We start from the raw sequence: 20,762 nt of genomic DNA, 5'->3' as shown, positions 1-20,762 counted from the left end.
GATGCTTGTCACAGATGGGCTATTGCAGCAGACGATCACACCGGGTTCCACTCCCATCAGCTAAAAGCAAGAAGAAGCGGCTCCAGGGGGCACGCGATCACCAACACTGGACAATTGAGGAGTGGAAAAACTTTGCCTGGAACATGAGTTCAGTTTACTAGTGGTCTGTGCAGTCCCCAGACCCCTTCCAATCTGCAGCAACTGTGTGATGCCATCGCATCAGCATGAACCAACATCCCTTTTGGACATCCCCTCCCCCTGCTACTACTTTCCCTATTTAGCCCATATCCCAATGCCCCAGGGCAGTGATTGGAGACATTGTCCTGTGTAGGGTGCAGTCTTTTGGATGGGACGTTAAACGAGTTCCCGGACTCTGTGGTCACTAAAGATCCCATGGATCTTATTGTAAGAGTAGGGGTGTTAACCCCGGTGTCCTGGCTAAATTCCAATCTGGCCCTCATACCATCACAGTCACCTAATCATCCTAATCTTACAATTGGCTCATTCATCCCCCTCCTCCTCCCCTGTAACTATTCCCCAGGTCGTTGCTGTAAATGAGAATGTGTTCCCAGTCAACATAAAATAAGGATTAAATAAAGAATATAAATCTCTGAATCTGGAACATTTCCAACACCTGTAGAATGCCCTGAAGAATTCAGGCTGTTCTGGAGGCAGGTCTGACCCGATACTAGATGGGTGTACCTAACAACATTAAGACATTGTTCAGCATTATCTAGTTGAAATGTCATTATTCCACTATTTGTATCCATTTGAATCACTTTCAATGGGGGACCTCTATTTTGAAGGCCAACAGCAAATTCCACTATTGTGGATAATCCTTAATGTGGTTATTTTCACCCAGGTCCTCCTCACCTCTCCCTCCTTTCTCCCTAAGGATGCATCCACGTACATAGCTCAGAGAGCCAATTTATGCCTTTGCACCACTCAAATTTTGTAACAATGCGGAGAGCTCAGTATAGCTCCGCATTGGCATAATTGGTTGATGGTAGCTGAGGGCGGGAGGTCCTGTATAAAACACAAACTCACTTCCTTGACAGCTGACTGACTCTTAGCTTGTTTGATTGCCTTGGAGCACATATGTCAGAGTCAAGGCCCGCGGGCCACATCCGGCCCGCGAGAAGGTTTTTTACGGCCCCTGGGATGATCTTGATTTGTTATTAGAACCGGCCCGCAGACCGCAGCAAGCCGGCAGCCCGCAGATCTTTTACACGCACCAATACTACATTTCCCACAATGCAACGGTGACGCACCGAGCAGTAGGCTGCTTCATTTCAATATTTATTGGCACAGCAGTTGTCAGCATCACAGTAAAATTAACTTTCAGATACCCATCAAAAATGGCAAAACGGAAGGTGGACACTGAGAACCGGGGGTTTCAAACAAGGTGGGAGTCGGAGTATTTGTTCACGGAGGTAGCTGGAAAACCTGTGTGTCTTCTGTGTGGAGAAAGTGTGGCGGTACTGAAAGAGTATAATCTGAGACGACATTATGAAACGAAACACGCGGACAAAAACAAGAATATGGACATGGAACAAAGGCTACAAAAGGCAGAGGAATTAAAACGAGGCCTCAAATCTCGACAGGCTCTGTTCAAAAAAGCCAAATCACAAGGCCAGGCTGCTGTCAAGGCCAGTTTTATTTTGGCAGAAGAGATCGCTAAATCAGCCCGGCCATTTACGGAGGGGATTTCATCAAAAACTGCATGATTAAAGTTTGTGACGTTTGCCCAGAAAAAAGGCAACTCTTTTTAAATGTGAGTCTGAGCAGAAACACCATTGCCGAGAGAGTAGACCAGTTGTCCATCAATCTAAAAGAGCAGCTTGTGAAAAAGGGAAAAGATTTCATTGCATATTCCTTGGCTGTGGATGAGAGCACCGACATTTCTGACATTGCCCAGTTGTCAATTTTCATCCGCGGAGTGGACTCCAGCCTAAGCGTGACAGAGGAGTTTTTGGCTTTACGTCCTATGCATGGCACAACTACGGGGCATGATTTGTATGAAGAGGTGTCAAGATGTGTAAATGAGATGGAGCTGCCTTGGGAAAACTCGTGGGTTTGACAACCGACGGAGCACCTGCGATGTGTGGACACAGGAGCGGACTGGTGGGAAGATACGGGAAAAGATGCAAGAGGAAAACGCGACAGGTGAGCTGACAGCTTATCATTGTATCATACACCAGGAAGCGTTGTGCGGTAAAGCCTTGAAAATGGAGCATGTAATGAGCATCATCACGCGCACAGTTAACTTTATCAGAGCCAAAGGTTTGAATCACCGCCAGTTCAAGGCATTTCTGACGGAGTTAGAAACGGAGCATGGTGATTTGCCTTATCACACAGAGGTGCGATGGCTAAGCCAGGGAAAGGTGCTTCAAAGATGTTTCGAGCTTCGTGAGGAGATTTGTCTGTTCTTGGACAGCAAAGGGAAAGACACAACACAACTCCGAGACGAAATGTTTCTGTGTGAAATGGCTTTTCTGTGTGACATTACGAGTCATCTGAATGCAATGAACTTGCAGCTGCAGGGTCGGGATCGTGTCATCTCTGATATGTACAGTACAGTGAAGGCATTTAAAACCAAACTGACTCTGTGGGAGACGCAGATGCGGAAAGAAAATTTGAGCCACTTTCCCAGCTGCCAGACCATGAAAGAGAAGCTCTCTACCAGTGCGTTCCCGAGCGCACAGTTGGCTGATAAAATAGGTATGCTTGCCGCTGACTTTCGACGCCGATTTGCTGACTTTGAAGCACAAAAAAGCAGGTTGGAACTGCTCGGTAACCCATTTGCTGTTGACGTGGAAAGCTCACCACCAAACCTCCAAATGGAGTTGATTGACCTCCAATGCAATGATGCACTGAGGGCAAAATATGCGGCAGTGGGTGCTGCGGAGTTCGCCCGTTTCCTCCCCGACACAATGCCCCAGCTGCGCATCCAGGCTGCTCAAACGTTGTCTATGTTTGGCAGCACATACCTGTGTGAACAACTGTTTTCTTTGATGAACTTGAACAAAACATCACACAGAAGTCGACTTACTGCTGAACACCTCCACTCAATTCTGAGGATTTCCTCAGCTCAGAGCCTTACCCCGAACATTGATGAACTTGTGGAAAAGATGGGACACCACCAAGTATCACCCTCAACCTCAAACAAGTGAACATTACTGTGCAATCACATATTTAGAGTTTACTCAGTTCAAGTTTAAAAGTTAAAGTTTAATATTTGTTTTCACTGCATGTTACTTCTCCTTAAACAAAGTGTTGTTTTTGATTAATAGATTTTTGCACTTTATTTTATTGTATTTCAATCCAATTATATTTTAAAAATATTTCAGTTGAGTGGATGATAGAAAATTGCTATTATTGTTTTTTTCTTTGAAGTAAATTTAGCCCACTTTTGCTAAAATAGAAAATATAGGCTACTGATGGTGCCTTGAATACCGGTTTCTTTCATTTAATGTTCATGTTATGGGGATTTTTATATAAAGGAAATTTGTCTTTTGTGTCTGTTGAAAATTAAAGATTACTGACAGAGCCATAAGAAAATATTGCTTTATTTATCTGATCATATTGGAATATATTTGTTAGGTTTTCAGTAGGTTCAATTAGGTTCACTAGACTATATGCGTCATTTAAAAATTTTCAATGAACATTCGAACAGTCCGGCCCTCGGCTTGTAGCTAAATTTTTTATTTGGCCCTCCGTCCATTTGACTTTGACACCCCTGCCTTGGAGGGAATAGCTCCATACCGCTGGTTTTTATTTATCACACCGTATGGAGCTATTACCTCCGCAAGGCAATCAAACAAGCTAAGAGTCAGTATAGAGACAAAGTAGAGTCACAAATGCTGGACTGCCAATGCAGACACAGATTGACCGTGCAACGCCTTTATGGTGATGTGGCCTCTGAGGTCAGGGCATTCATACTTCTTAACTGTCGCTGAGCAGCGCAGAGCTGTTGTCAAGGAAGTGAGTTTGTGTTTTATACAGGACCTCCCGCCCTCAGCTACCATCAACCAATTATGCCAATGCGGAGCTATACTGAGCTCTCCTCATGGTTACAAAATTTGAGTGGTGCAAGGGATAAATTGGCTCTCTGAGCTATGTACGTGGATGCATCCTTAGGGAGAAAGGAGGGAGAGGTGAGGACCTGGGTGAAAATAACCACATTAAGGATTATCCACAATAGTGGAATTTGCTGTTGGCCTTCAAAATAGAGGTCCCCCATTGAAAGTGATTCAAATGGATACAAATAGTGGAATAATGACATTTCAACTAGATAATGCTGAACAATGTCTTAATGTTGTTAGGTACACCCATCTAGTATCGGGTCAGACCTGCCTCCAGAACAGCCTGAATTCTTCAGGGCATTCTACAGGTGTTGGAAATGTTCCAGATTCAGAGATTTATATTCTTTATTTAATCCTTATTTTATGTTGACTGGGAACACACTCAATTACAGCAACGTGGCCATGCACGCCTCCAACTCAATCATGAAGTTTAATTACCAACAACGACGAGACTGCCTACAGGGAGGTGGTGAGTGCCCTCGGAGTGTAGTGTCAGTAAAATAACCTCATACTCAATGTCAACAAAACAAAGGAGATGATCGGACTTCAGGAAACAGCAGAGGGAGCAGCCCCCTATCCACATAGATGGGACAGTGGTGGAGAGGGTGGAAAGTTCCTCGGCGTACACATCACGGACAAACTGAAATGGTCCACCCACACAGACAGCGTGGTGAAGAAGGCGCAGCAGCGCCTCTTCAACCTCAAGAGCCTGAAGAAATTCGATTTGTCACCAAAAACACTCAAACTTACAGATGCACAATCAATAGCATCCTGTCAGGCTGTATCCTGTCGGGCTTCACCCCGCTATCGTCCAGAAGTCAAGGTCATTACAGCTGCATCAAAGCTGGGACCGAGAGACTGAAAAACAGCTTCTATCTCAAGGCCATCAGACTGTTAAACAGCCATCACTAACATTGAGTGTCTGCTGCCAACATACTGACTCAACTCTAGCCACTTTAATAATGGAAAAATGTATCACTAGCCAATTTAAACAATGCCACTTTAAATAATGTTTACATACCCTACATTACCCATCTTATATGTATATACTCTATACCATCTACTGCATCTTGCCTCTGCCGCTCAACCATCACTCATTCATACATTTTTATGTACATATTCTTATTCATTCCTTTACACTTGTGTGAATAAGGTAGCTGTGAAATTGTTAGGTTAGACTACTTGTTAGATATTACTGCATGGTCAGAACTAGAAGCACAAGCATTTTGCTACACTCGCATTAACATCTGCTAACCATGTGTATGTGACCAATCAAATTTGAGCTCATTTTGGCCTTTGGATCCCTCTGGAGGCTCCACAATCGCGTCACACCATCCATACGGCGCCGCTGACCACATATGCAGATCAAGCATAAATTGGCTGTAAATGCTGCACGGCCAAAGCAGACATTGGATTGACCATGCAAAGCCTTTCAGTGTGCATGGTCCAATGTCCAAAATAATCTCACCACTACATTCATTTTTTTATTTTACCTTTATTTAACTAGGCAAGTAAGTCAGTTAAGAACAAATTCTTATTTTCCAATGAAGGCCTAGGAACAGTGGGTTAACTGCCTGTTCAGGGGTAGAACGACAGATTTGTACCTTGTCAGCTCAGGGATTTGAACTTGCAACCTTCTGGTTACTAGTCCAACGCTCCAACCACTAGACTATGCAAACCTACACCAAGGTCAGCATGAGTAAGTCAACTGTACTTCACATCTAGATAACAATATTACAATTCTCTCCAGATGAGATAAACTGAGTAACAACTGAGTAACAACTGAAGAGTCAGGAGGTTAAATCAGATGTTTAAAAGATGATCTAATACATTAAATTAATATATCAAATCTCCCCCAGATGCATCCATTGTATTTGGAGACATCTGGGTTTGAATCCAACTGTTGTCATACACAGCGAGGAGAGTGACGTGCAGACCGACATGGTACACAGCGAGGAGAGTGACGTGCAGACCGACATGGTACACAGCGAGGAGAGTGACGTGCAGACCGACATGGTACACAGCGAGGAGAGTGACGTGCAGACCGACATGGTACACAGCGAGGAGAGTGACGTGCAGACAGACATGGTACACAGCGAGGAGAGTGACGTGCAGACCGACATGGTACACAGCGAGGAGAGTGACGTGCAGACCGAGTCTCCCTTTAGTCAGGAAAGTCATTGACAGGACTAGAACAGGTTTTAAATTCTCCACAAGATGGGGCTATGATCCCACAATCACCAAGTAACCACATTTAGTACCTGGTCAGGGATCATTCCAGAACCACCGGATATAAAAAATATTTTTAAAATTGCCTGACAGAATACTGATTTCAAACTTTTTACTATTAATACATGTCCCATTATCATTTGGCTTTCAACACAAACACATTTAAAAATGGATAATGTTCAGATAAACAGTTACACACAACATGATGCTAAAAGAGCGATAATTAATATGTAACAGGACACATGGTTGAAATAAAATGATTAGCTCATATTGTCAACTCTTCAGTGTCAACAGAAAACATCTTCCTTTAACCAATAAACAGCTCAGTTGTTCAAATGTAAAGGGTAGGTTCAGAAGACAAATACTGTATTTGCAAACTCGGATCATTTTTATTTATCCTAACCTTCTGATCCAATGCCTAGCACCTCTGTACAGAGACACTGGATGCATGTGCATTATTACTTCATTGATTATCCTAATGGCAGTAGAGTAAACCGTCATCTGGCTACTGTAGACTTAGAGAACTTCACAAAACTAGTCCAGTACACACAGGTAATTATCCTTTACATGACAGTTTTCTAAGCTTCTCTACTAGGCCTTTTCTAATGTGTATTGTGCGCATGAGGTAATCTAACCGCTAATGACAACATTGCAGTATACTGTACCTCCATACTACTCTGTGAAGTTGACTTCAATTCAACATCTGTGGTTCTGGTTATCACTGTCGGTGAAACTGGTTCGACCTCAAAACAATGGACCTTTTAAAACAAGTTAACATAAAAATACAAAAAACCAAGTGCGTCAATAATAATAAAAACCTTCCAATTTTCCTTTAGGCCAAAAAGAGGACGTATTCCACTGAACGGTACAAGAGTGAAATAGCTACTAAATTTAGCAATACTTACGCGTCAGTGTAGTGAGCTAACACCATAGATTTATGCTACAAAAACACAATGTTACTTACGCGTCAGTGTAGTGAGCTAACACCATAGATTTATGCTACAAAAACACAATGTTACTTACGCGTCAGTGTAGTGAGCTAACACCATAGATTTATGCTACAAAAACACAATGTTACTTACGCGTCAGTGTAGTGAGCTAACACCATAGATTTATGCTACAAAAACACAATGTTACTTACGCGTCAGTGTAGTGAGCTAACACCATAGATTTATGCTACAAAAACACAATGTTACTTACGCGTCAGTGTAGTGAGCTAACACCATAGATTTATGCTACAAAAACACAATGTTACTTACGCGTCAGTGTAGTGAGCTAACACCATAGATTTATGCTACAAAAACACAATGTTACTTACGCGTCAGTGTAGTGAGCTAACACCATAGATTTATGCTACAAAAACACAATGTTACTTACGCGTCAGTGTAGTGAGCTAACACCATAGATTTATGCTACAAAAACACAATGTTACTTACGCGTCAGTGTAGTGAGCTAACACCATAGATTTATGCTACAAAAACACAATGTTACATCAACTTTTAAGGTAATACATTAATTATTTGATTACCAATACAGCCTACACATATAATTTGTCTGCAGAGTTAAACTAGTAAGTAGGGTTTTCACACTAAAATTAATTATAAACAAGAATAAAACAAGTAAAAAGAGAAACAAATACAGAAACATGACAGGCACTATTAATCTCCTTTGAGGCACTAATATTACAGAGTATGTGGTCTCTTTTTTTCCTCTCTTCTCTACTCCACCTTCTTGATGCGTCCTTTGAAAGAATCCATAAAGTTGAAAGCTCCCAGATACATCCCCAGCAGAATCCCAAGCTTGGCGGGTATAATACTGGTGATAAAAACAGTCAATTAGGATACATATTATCAATGATCACTGCAATGCGCAATTTATAGCTTATTAGGAGAACAAACATCGTCTAGAAGAGTCCAAATTACTTCATTGGAATTTCATAAAAACCAACTACATTAAGTAATCTATTCTGTTAGCTAGCCTAACTAACAGAATAGATCACTAGCCTAACTGGTAATCACAGTGGGACTAAATTAAACCCCTTAATTAAAGAAGAAAACACTGATGAAAATCCAATAAATTATTCAGGGTATAAATTGACGCTGTTTGAATGTCTTCCAGTCCAGTAACAAAACTTATTTCAAAGGGCATAATAACCTCATAATTGCACTACTGATGATGTTAAGAGAAGCCATTTCATGCTTTAATCATTTTGTCTAATTGGTGGCGAGTGATTACATCTACCATATTCGTCATGCTGTATTGTGTTGTAGTCGACATGAAGCCAACGACTCACTCTTTCATTCAGACTCGTTCTCAAAGGCCTCAAGGAACTAAAGTAGCCATTGAAATCATTCCAAACCAAAACTTCCCCACCAGACACTCAGCCTGCTCAATCCTCTAAAAGCCCTCTTTCTCAAGGACATTTCCATAACACAAAAAGCCTTGTGTAGATTTAAAATGTTGAGGTTGCAGATCATTTGTCAATTGCCGTCCTAATCAGGTGTAGGTCTGAATAAATATGTTGTATCCAGCCAAATGTAGTCTGGCAGTCCACTCAACCAGGTGCTTCCATTACAGCAACTGCTCATTGGCATCCGTACTTAAGGGTGCAACAGGAAGTAGCATTAGCCACTAGCCTGGTGGTGGAAAATTGTGTTTCAAAGAACGTACTCATATCTTCAGTTTATTTCCTCCTTCTCGCAATTTAAATGTAGGAAATAGACACCTTTGCAGCCAGAATAGAAAATGTTTTAGGTATGGACCGGGTGTATTGCCAGCTGCATACAATGCGTTTGGACCGTAAGATGGAACCATCAATTCCAGATCAATAGCGCCATCTGCCGGCCTTTGGATAGCTTGGTAAGCATTTACCGGTACCTGCCAGACTTAAGATACAAAGGCAGCCTAATTCTGATCTTTTTCCCCCACTAATTGGTCATTTGGTCAACACCTCAGAACTTTGCACATAAGATTTCAGAGCTGATCGGATTGGGCAAAAAGACCAATTAGTTAAAAATGATCAGAATTCAGCTTACTGTTGAAATACAGCCAAAGACAAGGTGTTGAGATGTCACGTTGGCAGAGGGGGGACATTGATGACCTTTTGATAGCCTTCAAAATAAATTGAAAAGGGTGTTTTAAAAAAAATATATGATCGATGCAATATGCTCTGGGGTGTACCCAAGTGGCCCTGCATTACAACAGAAACTGTTTCCCCATTTCTAGAGGCATGTTCACGAGGGTACAAAATTACAAAAAGTTCTGATAGAAATGCATGGTGTAGATAAGAAAATATATGATTGTCGTACAATGAGAATCATACAAGCTGTGTATCAGGTTGTTTCCCCTCATTAAATACACCCCTGTAACGACTGTATTAGCGCTGACTAGGTTTGCACTGGGTATGAGTGAGGGTTTGCTGAATGATTGTAGAGTCTAGACTAACAGATGACTTCAACTTGTCTTACAAAAACACATTTTTTATTATAATTCTTGAAGTAGTCACATATCCCAATGGGATTTACAATTATGGTCATATAAAAAGTTGAAAATTACACCCAACCACAAAAGTGCATTTCTACATACTGTAACAGGTATTTAATTGATGCACAATGCCTCTTTAACTGCATTAGGCCCAAGTGAAACATTCAAACAGCTTTGACAGATTTTCATAATTCAGTAGTCAAAAACAAAGTCCCTCAATCTCACTAGTTCCCTAAAATATGCATCTGTATGCAAATTCATCAATCCTTCTACAGGGCTTTTGGTGAGGTCTGTTTCACAAATAAAGTGACAGAATGTACCTTCAGTACTAGTGATAATGCAGTAACACTATGCAGATTCAATTTTCACCAGAGGTATCAATGCTGACAGTTTACCTCAAGCTGTTGGATAATGTAAATGTTATGCTAACAGATCACCTCGGAGCCCTCTCTTAACAGTGTGAAATGTAGACAATCGTTAAATCTACTTTTTGATATCGGTAGCCAGTGACGCTGATGCACGAATGGCTTCATATGTTACAGAAAACACAATTCACACCCTGAGGGTGTGTGAGTTTGTTGACCATAGGCATGGGTTAAACGAGGGTCAGAGTACAAGGGGCTCAAGTGAAGATCAGTGCAGCTTAAGGCTTGTCTCACAGTGCTCTGGGTTCTCGAAGGCACCCAGGTACTTCCCCAGGAGAGCTGACTGCTTCCACCTCAAGGAGCTATAAGGACACGGTGAAGGGAGGTCAGCAACTTTATTAAAAAAACTCACTTCACTCTTTGTGCATTAACCATCTAAGATTAATAACCAACAATAGTGGATCTGAAGTGACATTTTCAACCAGAACCTGTGATCATTAATATGTGCCCCCAAATAACCACATTGTGTCACAGTGTCTTAAGATATATTCAAGTACATGTGGTATGTTAGTGAAAAAAATAACATTTAACAAGTTTCTTTGAACTATATCGGAACTGACAGCCTGCCTGATGTAGTGAAGTAACAAGCTTCATAAGCACTCACAGTTTAGCCTGGCAATGCATTCGTCCCTAGACAAAAATACTAAAGCTGTTGCTTGGCAACCCAGCTCAAATGCTTGGGTCCACATACACCAACAGTATAAAAATGCTTTGACTTAAAGCTTGGGGTGGTTTGGTTTCTCTACAAGTGCTAGTCACAAACCAGATGTTTGTCTGTCCATCCTTCCTCGTCAATTACTACAGTAAATAATTCAACATCCTGTCCGAGACTTGTAGACTCACTAACAGGCTAGTTTGGGTCAGGAACAGTAAAAACAAAAAACTAACATCTAGGAAGATGTGGACTATGCTAATTGAAAGACTTGACCGTAAACAACTTGTGTCAGGGAGGGAGGCTTGAAAACTAGACAGAGGGCACCCTACCTGGGCATAGAATAGTGAAGGAAACCATTTGTGACCAGGGGTATGACATTAATGTGCATTTTGAGCATGTAACCATTTCTGAGTATTGGAATGGAGTGACTGACAGTGTCATTGTGCGCGTTTGTGCAGCAGATCTGAGGCAGTGCGACAAATAGCTAAACCCAGCATGCTAGCCCATCATGAAGTGTAGAGTGGAAGAACAAAGGGACTCACTTCTTCAGGCCTATGATAAGATACATGGTCCTTGGGAGCAGAAGGTAGACCTGGTCAGTTAAAATGGCTTCAATGATCTTGTTTGCTACGTAGTCTGGATCCAGGACGGGCAACAAGAGAGGCCACCTGTGGGGGAAACAATTTATTTTACCTCCTAGCACAACTGTAGCCAGTCCATAGTATGTAATGTTTCTTCTTGTGTACAGTACACACTTCCATGTTTGTTATTGATAGTGATAAATTATACAACGTGTGGGTATAATCCTGGATGCCGATTGGTTAAAACCGCATTCTAGTCGGTATCCATTCCACAAGTTACCACTGGTTAATCTATGACGTTCAAATGTCTATTTACTCTGTTCCATCGCACTTCGCAATCCACTGTTTTATCAGCCCAGCCAGGCAATTTATAAACTTGATCTCCACTATAAAAAGCATCTATACATGATCTCCCATTTATTTTATACTAGCATTGATTTTTGAACAGAGATTTGTATAAACCTTGCTGTCAGTCTACGGCATTTGCAACATTGTTTCAATATTGAAATTCGATCTTCTGGTGTCCCATAATAATGAACATGTCGGGAGGAGACAGACATGCATCTTTTCTCAGCCAGTCTAAATCATGAATCAGCTGGCATAATTTATGGATATATACAAAGAAACAGCTAAAACAAAATGCAGCAATTTTGACTAGCAACGTTGAGTAACAGTCCACATACTTGACCTTTTACACATAGTGTTATGACAATAGGCATTAGTAACTCACAAGCACAGCTCAGAGAGGAAGTCTCACAGAACTTTTGTAAGTCCTGCCTCAACACAACCTATTTTGCCCTGTCAATGCTGAGACAAGGTCATTCAAAAAAAACATACAATTTCAAAAGTCTCCCATAGGGAGTTTCAAAGGAACAGAACTGGCCCTGGCATTTAAAGAGATTGCATATTAAAGTAGTTATCTACATGGATGCAAACCCATTTAGCAGGATTCAATCTCAAACTTTTAAAAAATATATGCAAAGAGGATAACCCTTTATAAAAGCATTAAAAATAATTGGACAACTTTAAAGTCAAATTAAATCCCGTATAACACCTTATGGCAAATCACTTACTTAGTATTGCAGCCATCGAACATGCCAGTATTGATGAAGAATGGACACACTATGGTAGTCTTGACTCCATCCTTCCCAGTAGCCAGCAGCTCCAGAGCCACAGACTCAGCAAAGCCAATAGCAGCAAACTTACTGGCACAGTAATCTATCAGGAGAGGGAAACATGTATTTGCAAACAGTTTTAGAGCAGGTTAAACAAAGGTCTCTACAGCAAGATAATGTTTGTCTATACTAAATTGTGAAATTGCATTGTCAACGTCAATTAAGTGTTGAAATAGACTGTCCTTGAACCATTTTCAGTCCATCTACCCCAGTCTGTTTTTGGAACTTTCAACTACAGTACAGTAGTACAATAAGTTACACATTAAACCTCTACCCCATTCGAGGTCAACTGATAACATCTGTATCGATCAGCTCCATGATAGGAATCTGATTGCATAATGTACTGGCCAGAGTTTACAGCATAGACAAAGGTAATGTTCTGCACAATAGCTACAGGGTGTGTAGCACTGTTGGGAAAAGGACCTGTAACTAAGCATTTCACTGTTAGTCTACACCCGTTCTTTACGAAGCATGTGACAAATAAATGTCCTTAGATTTTCTGTGCAGGCTTTTGTTCTTGCATTGCACCAACACCTGTTTAAACCAGTCATCAAACATTGATTAGCCATCATCAGGTGTCTTGGTGCTGGACCGGAACAAAAGCCTGCACATCCAGTCGCTCTCCGGGTCCAGTATTGAGGAACATTGGAGTAAGTTATGCATAGTGGGTGATTTACCTGCTAGCCCATTGACACCAATCAGACCAGCTGAACTGGCAATGCTGACCAGATGACCGTGGTTGTTGGCAGTCATCGCTGGGAGAAAGGCTTTATATGTCTAGAGAGAAATTAGCAGGAGAACTTATACAATGAAATATGAATCAGTACACAGCTCTGTGTTCATTTGATGGTTGAGGGTGGAATTGACACTACAAGGGACATAGGCCTACAATGAGGTTAGAGACATCAAATTTTTTTAAACATATTGGCGGATTTAGGATAATGCTTTCACATTTAAAATGCCTGCACTGACAGATAGACAGCAAGTGAGCGGAACCAGACAAGACAGTGTGCGCAGATGTGCACTAGTCATCTCATTTTCTCACCCAAAAGTGTGCCATGGTGTTAACTTCGAAGGTTTTCTCAATGAGGGAGTCTGGTGCATCCATGAACTTCCTGCCCGTGACGATGCCTGCGTTGTTTATGAGAATGCTTACATCCCCCACTTCTTCCTTGACCTAAACATAGACATGTGTTAACTTACCACATTACTTCAAAAACAAGCGTTGACTCGACACACACAACTTATTTTTGTTCCCTACATCCTGGCGACTCACTTATGGTAAGGATTATATAACATTGTTGCTGTGTAATTATGGACATGGGTAACAGGTTGAACCTGGGGGGGTATTTTAAGAGGGACTGAACTGGTCGATTTCTCATCTGTTTTGTTGCTCAGATTTCAGTCTTGGGGTTGTGGTTCAATGTGGGTGTGTACCCTGGCAGTTTGGGGCAGTTTTCAACCCTCCGGAATCTATTTAATATCACTGCCATCCAATCACAGGAGACCATAAGGCTTGCTGAGAATTACCCAACAAAGCAGCAACACTAATTCTGCAAAGTATAGTCTTGATGGAAGACTAGTTGATAAGAATCAGGTGGATTACCTTGTCAGCCACTCTGTAGACTTCAGACTTGTCACTGCAGTCACACAAGTAGTAGTGGACCTTAGTCGCCCCTTTCTCCTTCACTAGCCTTGAAGTCTCCTCCATGCCCTCCTGGTTGATGTCCCACAAGACCAGAGAAACGCCCAGGGGGGCAAACTTCTCAGCCAGGAGCCGGCCAATGCCGCTGCCCGCCCCAGTGATGAGGACGATTTCACCGGTGACATTTTTGTTCTTGGGTGGGATGAACAGTCGGACAAACGCCTCCATGTTGTAATAGATCGACATTACGATCACTTGAAGGGTTTCCAGGAGGAAATTCATTCTTCTGATCCCTGGAAAGACAGTTGTCACAATTAAAAAGTTCATTTGTTTGCCAACTTCTGTTTGATTTGATTGTTTTATTTTTTTGTCTATTGAATAGATTGCAGGTGAGTGTTTTATAGCCCAAACTTTGCAGTTTAGTGTTCTGCTTTTGTAGTTGGTCAAATACATTTCTGTAGCCTATAGGATCAGCATTGTTTGATCTGAAAAGGATAACTTTCAACTGATAATATAATGCATGAAATGCAACTAGGCTATTTATGAAATCTCGACAAACTCAAAACACAAGTTTGATTGTGACGTAAACAAAAATGCATGTGCACTAAATTAGGGCTGGGCAATATGGACAAAATATCATCACGGTATTGAAAAAAATTGGATGACGGTACTTAATGTTTTTGAATAATAAAAAGTTCTACATTTACTTTGAGTAACGCGCAACCCTAGGGTGCTAAGGATGACAAAAACCAGTCTCCTCCATTCTGATTGTTTTATATGGTTCAATTCAACTTAAACCCAAAATCATTTACACATTTTCTGCACTCATTTGAGATCATTTCCACACTGCCATGTAGGGCTGCACAATATTGTCAAACCATCTAGGCCTCATTTCAAAGCAAATGTTGCAATTGCAATTTGACTTGCGATTTAGAGCAAAACACTTGGGAGGATAGAATGATAATTCAAATTCTATAGTTGGAATCTAATAGTGGGCACTTTGAATACAGTGTTTGACAGGACAATGAATGAAAATGCCACGGGGAGGAGTTATTGTGACAGGGTACACACCAAAGTGTTGACAAGTGTTTCCTAGGGGCCCCTATAATCTTTGGCTACATTGAATGTTCTCTCTTAACTACATGAAGTAGCTAACATTCTTACATTGCACATTCCTCTGATTTAGAAGTCACAGCTGCACAAACATGCTGATCTAGGTCTACACCAACACTGATATTATCAGGCTGTATAGCCAATTTGCTCTGATTCAGTACATTTATTAGCTAGCGATTAGCTTTAGCAGCTTTACAAGATTTAGGCCAAACTTGTTAAGAAAAGACAAACTAGCTGTTGGCAGATGTAAGAAAAATTAAGTGTATTTAAAGAACGCTAGTGGATTTATATTGAAAAGCAAAGTGAATACAGCATTGTCGTCATCAATATTGTTGCATGCCCTGCATTGACCATGAAGACTGAACGCAAGAGTCTCGTGGTCGAGGAACAACAAATGTGCTCCTTGAGTGACAGAGGGCGGGGCTAAGTGTGTGTGGAAAGCGGCATGGAGAGAGACCGCTGAAGTAGCGCAGTGAACTTTTTTTCTTTGACTATTTTAGCTGGGCCTCAGTCTGTTTCATTCGACCAGGATCTTACAAATTCTGGTTTGCAGACAGAGTAATATAAACAAATTAGGAGAATTATGTTCTCCAGGTACATAACCCATCACATTTTATAATTATGAAGAATACAATTGAACAAAGCTGAATAAAATAAAGGATATTTTCTCCAAACGATTTGAGGGAGTGGGCACATGCGGCTATTCTGTGTTGAGCAATTAACAAATAAATCTGTATTCCACACACTTCATAAGTATCTAATTCACAATTTGATAATGTCTAGAATTTCATGGCGGCATTCTCTGTGTGGCCATAATGCACCCTAAAAGAAAACATTCCTATGGTGGCCAGTGGCCGTTGTAACCTTGGCCCAGAAAGCTGCGCGCTCCGAAGCACCTCTCACTAACATGGCTCTCCATCAAGTGATCGGGTCTTTCTCACAGGCTACAAGTGAAGACAGACAGACATCGGGGAAACAACTGCGCACGTCCTCATCCAATTTTTTTATTTCACCTTTATTTAACCAGGTAGGCTAGTTGAGAACAACTTCTCATTTACAACTGCGACCTGGCCAAGATAAAGCAAAGCAGTTCGACACATCCAACAGAGTTACAAATGGAATAAACAAATATAGTCAATAATACAGTAGGAAAAAAAGTATATAGTATGTATATACAGTGTCTGCAAATGAGGTAAGGGAGGTAAGGCAATGAAATAGGCCATAGTGGCGAGGCAATTACGATATAGCAATTAAACACTGGAGTGATGGATGTGCAGAAGATGAATTTGCAAGTTGAGATACTGTATTTATTTATTTTGCACCCCAGTATGGGGATGGGGTAGTTGGATGGGCTATGTACAGGTGCAATGATCTGTGAGCTGCTCTGACAGCTGGTGCTTGAGTCTCCAGCTTCAGTGATTTTTGCAGTTCTTTACAGTCATTGGCAGCAGAGAACTGGAAGGAAAGGAAGCCAAAGGACACATTGGCTTTGGGGGTGATCAGTGAAATATACCTGCTGGAGTGTGCTGCGGGTGGGTGCTGCTATGGTGACCAGTGAACTGACATAAGGCGAGGATTTACCTAGCAGACTTGTAGATGACCTGGAGCCTGTGGGTTTGGCAACGTATGTAGTGAGGGCCAGCCAACGGGAGCATACAGGTCGCAGTGGTGGGTAGTATATGGGGCTTTGATGACAAAACCGATGGCACTGATAGACTGAATCCAATTTGTTGAGTAGTGTTGGGAGGCTATTTTGTAAATGGTATCGCCGAAGTCGAGGATCAGTAGGATAGTCAGTTTTACGAGGGTATGTTTGGCAGCACGAGTGAAGGATGCTTTGAGGTGCATATTGAAGATATTGGAAAAACTGTCCACATTTACTTTGCCAGCCAACAAGATAAGTAGGCCTAACGAACAGCAAAAGCACTAGCACTAGCCTATGTCAATCTAGCCCATCCAACTACCCCATCCCCATACTGGGGTGAAAAATAAATAAATACAGTATCTCAACTTGGACATTCATCACTCCAGTGTTTAATTGTGATATTGTAATTGCCTCGCCACTGTGGTCTATTTCATTGCCTTACCTCCCTATCCCCCATTGTACAAAAGTCAACCTATTCTATGCGAGAAATAAATATTCCAAACAGTCTGGAACAGTTGTATTAATTTGGGATCTATTGCATCCCACAACCACTAGCATAAAAAAAGTTGTATTTATAAGTTTGTAGTCTTAACATCTGGCACAATTGCCAGAAAAAAGCATATCGTTTTGAAGTTCTTCCAAGTGTTTCTTGCACAGAGATTAAGATCCTCGTTTCAACACTCAAACTCTATTGTCAGATTTGTCTATAGTTAATATTCCATCAATGGTTGTCGATTTATCTGTAGAGTTTAATAAGGGCAATTCATATTTTAACTTGCGACATTCAACTCACAATTATTTTGATTGAAAACCGAATTTGCTGGGTTTTTAGGAGTCGTCACTCTTGAAATTTTAGCTAGACCTGGCAACCCTGATCTTTGTTAACGGTTGAGAAAGGCAAGGGACAGCAGCAAAGTCCTGTATGGCAAAACTTCGAGAAGTTAAATGAGAAGGAAATACAAACTTTGCGAGGTGGAATTGAAATACAGTAATGCTACTACAGGTGCAATGCTTAACCATCTGAAATTGACGCACTGTGAGACCCAAACTGTTGCAGCAACATTGAATTCACGTGGAATGTTTTTTTTAATACACATTTTACCGAATTTCATCTTGTTAGTCACCCCAACTCAGATATCACATTCAAAACTGCAAAATGTTTCTCCACCCAAAGGCTAAATTGGTAGAGTAGCAGGAAATGTGTTATGAAATTGCTAAATATTTTAACAGCCATATGGCAAAATTGCAAAGGCTAGCACTGACTTCATAATTTTTATGTCAAAACAGCAGCCAGGACTCCATCATGTCACCAGAATAAGAACCTCGATAATTATTGGAAAGGAGCATCAAGATCATTACCGTGCATAAATTCATAACTTGTTTCATCTGTAGCCCAATAAACTGCATGCTTTCCCGAGTCGTAGTGGGAGAACCACACACCTGTGTCGTGTGACTTTCGATAGGATGGTTTAATATATCAAAGATGGTCTATTACATTGGTAAGATAGACAAGTGACCGCTCTAAAAATGGAAATACATGTTCTCAAAGAAGGAAAGCAGGCGAGAACAGGTGGTACATTCTAGACAATGAGAGGGCTGATACGCGTATGAACAGGCCATTTGGATTGATGGCGCAGCTTTGTAGCCCTCAGTGGCAATGTCCATACTAATGAGTCCATCACTCTACAACAGGCACAACTGATTAAAAAGTTGTATTTCCACAGTTACCGAAATGCCACGTGCGTCCACTTATAGCAGGGAATACCAACCTAACCATTGCGAAACTTATATTCGATAAAATAAGCCTCACGTAGCGTATGATCAATTACATTTTTTTAACCAAATGCAACACTCGGACCTCCATACAAACATTCCTCACTTCGTGGACATATTTTTGTTTAAGTAAAACCGCTCGCTTCGCCTCTTCCACTCTGAACATCAAAATCTGTGCATAAAGGCGTTTCCGCCGTAATTTCTCGCATAATACATTTAGCGTATTTTGTCGACATTTGTCAAGTTTACCGACAAATTCAATGTTTCCATCAGGCCAACCGTGGCACTCTAACAGACACGTCCTTGACTCACATTAAAAATGCTGGATGTAAACCAGATTTCTAAATCAGCTTCAACCTTACATATTTTGTAACAACTATCGCTTCATTTCAACACTGTAAATGCGGGTCTGTTAACGACCTATACACTCGCGAATCAAAGCAACAAAAAAAGACGAACTGAAACAGGATTTTGTCTCCTTATGTTGAGATATGTCTTCAGTGACGTTACCTGCACCTTCAGCGTGGTTTATTCGTTGCTTTCCCGTCGTCAAATGCCTGAACAGTGCAGCCTACTTTCCTTGAACTGAGCTGGAGCCTGGTTATGTAACGTCACATGACCCCCAATCAAAGCCACTAATCAAAGCCAGAAAGGAAGAGAGAAGCCCAACGGGGGGAAATCTGTCTCCCTCCAGCAGGTGGCGTTTCATCGTTGTTTTGCCCACCAAGCAAGGAGTATGGAGGTCAATGAAAGTGTTGAATATAATTTTTTATTTTTTTACCTTTATTTAACTAGGCAAGTCAGTTAAGAACAAATTCGTATTTACAATGACGGCCTACCAACAGGCAAAAGGCCTCCTGCGGGGACAGGGGCTGGGATTAAAACACATGTCAACACAGCATGGTAGCAACACAACATGACAACAACATGGCAGCATCACCACATGGTTGCAGCAGAAACAAGACAGTAGAAACAACAATACATCACGTGAAGCCCACCCATCACGTGGGAGCTAAACAGCTTGTTGCTTTGTGGACAACGACTCCCATTGTTAGGGCACAGAGACTTGTATCTTGTCATGTTCGTTGTCAAAACTCGAGCTCTGGAACTACACAAGGAATTGTGGGATTTATTGATGTTTGTCATTCACAAGTGCCTGCAGACTATATTTTACAACACTATTTCGATAGTTTCTCTTGTAGAATGTCAAAACAAAAATTTCCACACAAAAAAATGACCGACTACATAATCACATGGTACATAACAATTAAAATTTTCTGAAGCATAGACCTAATGTGAGATTAATGAGGGTTGACAAGACATTCAATTAATAAGAATTGATTCATTAATTAAATTCATATAATATTTTTTATATATACAATATTGTATTTTCCCTATATTCTTGTTTTTCAATGTACATTGCAAATACAAACTTATACATGCAAACAACAACTTACATACACACACAAACAAACAATGACTACATCTCATCTGCCCAGACCCCCATGCTCACACCACCATCCCTATTGCCAACATTATTGTTTGAAACTTGGCCTTAAATTATACACATTTGTTTATCTCAGTCACCCATAATATTTCAATAATGAATCATTAGATTTTTCCATTGTGTCAATGAAGGCTGATTGATTGGCATTCAAGTTTTTAGTATATGTCAAGATGAGTGATATATTTTGACACACCATTATGAACCACCGCTCTTTCAATTACATAGATAGACTGACCAGGTGAATCCAGGTGAAAGCTATGATCCCTTATAGATGTCAAATTTTTTCATTATTATAAAAAAAAGTTGTACCTTTATTTAACTAGGTAAGTCAGTTAAGAACAAATTCTTATTTATAATGAAGGCCTACCCCAGCCAAACCCATACGATGCTGGGCCAATTGTGTGCCACCTTATGGGACTCCCAATCACAGCAAGATGTGATACAGC

The 20,762-nt window shown here is 41.0% G+C and overlaps 1 protein-coding gene across 3 annotated transcripts; it reads right to left on the bottom strand.

The window, feature by feature from the left end:
* Positions 1-6,683: 6,683 nt before the first annotated feature.
* Positions 6,684-19,445, bottom strand: LOC124041951 (epidermal retinol dehydrogenase 2-like). Of its 3 annotated transcripts, none has more exons than XM_046360151.1 (7): positions 19,320-19,445; positions 14,240-14,571; positions 13,679-13,810; positions 13,311-13,410; positions 12,532-12,676; positions 11,420-11,545; positions 6,684-8,129 (listed from the first exon to the last, which is right to left on the bottom strand). In XM_046360151.1, the coding sequence occupies exons 2-7, from the start codon at positions 14,558-14,560 to the stop codon at positions 8,033-8,035; spliced, it is 921 nt and encodes a 306-aa protein (XP_046216107.1). In that variant the 5' UTR covers positions 14,561-14,571; positions 19,320-19,445; the 3' UTR covers positions 6,684-8,032. The 3 variants fall into 3 exon arrangements, with proteins under 3 accessions (XP_046216107.1, XP_046216108.1, XP_046216109.1); XM_046360152.1 differs by having other exon boundaries at positions 19,326-19,396; XM_046360153.1 differs by lacking the exon at positions 6,684-8,129 and adding an exon at positions 9,773-10,524.
* Positions 19,446-20,762: the final 1,317 nt, after the last annotated feature.

The sequence above is a fragment of the Oncorhynchus gorbuscha genome, linkage group LG08 (genome assembly GCF_021184085.1).
Source record: "Oncorhynchus gorbuscha isolate QuinsamMale2020 ecotype Even-year linkage group LG08, OgorEven_v1.0, whole genome shotgun sequence".
Lineage (NCBI taxonomy): Eukaryota > Metazoa > Chordata > Actinopteri > Salmoniformes > Salmonidae > Oncorhynchus > Oncorhynchus gorbuscha.
This window is presented reverse-complemented; position numbering and strand designations above follow the sequence as displayed.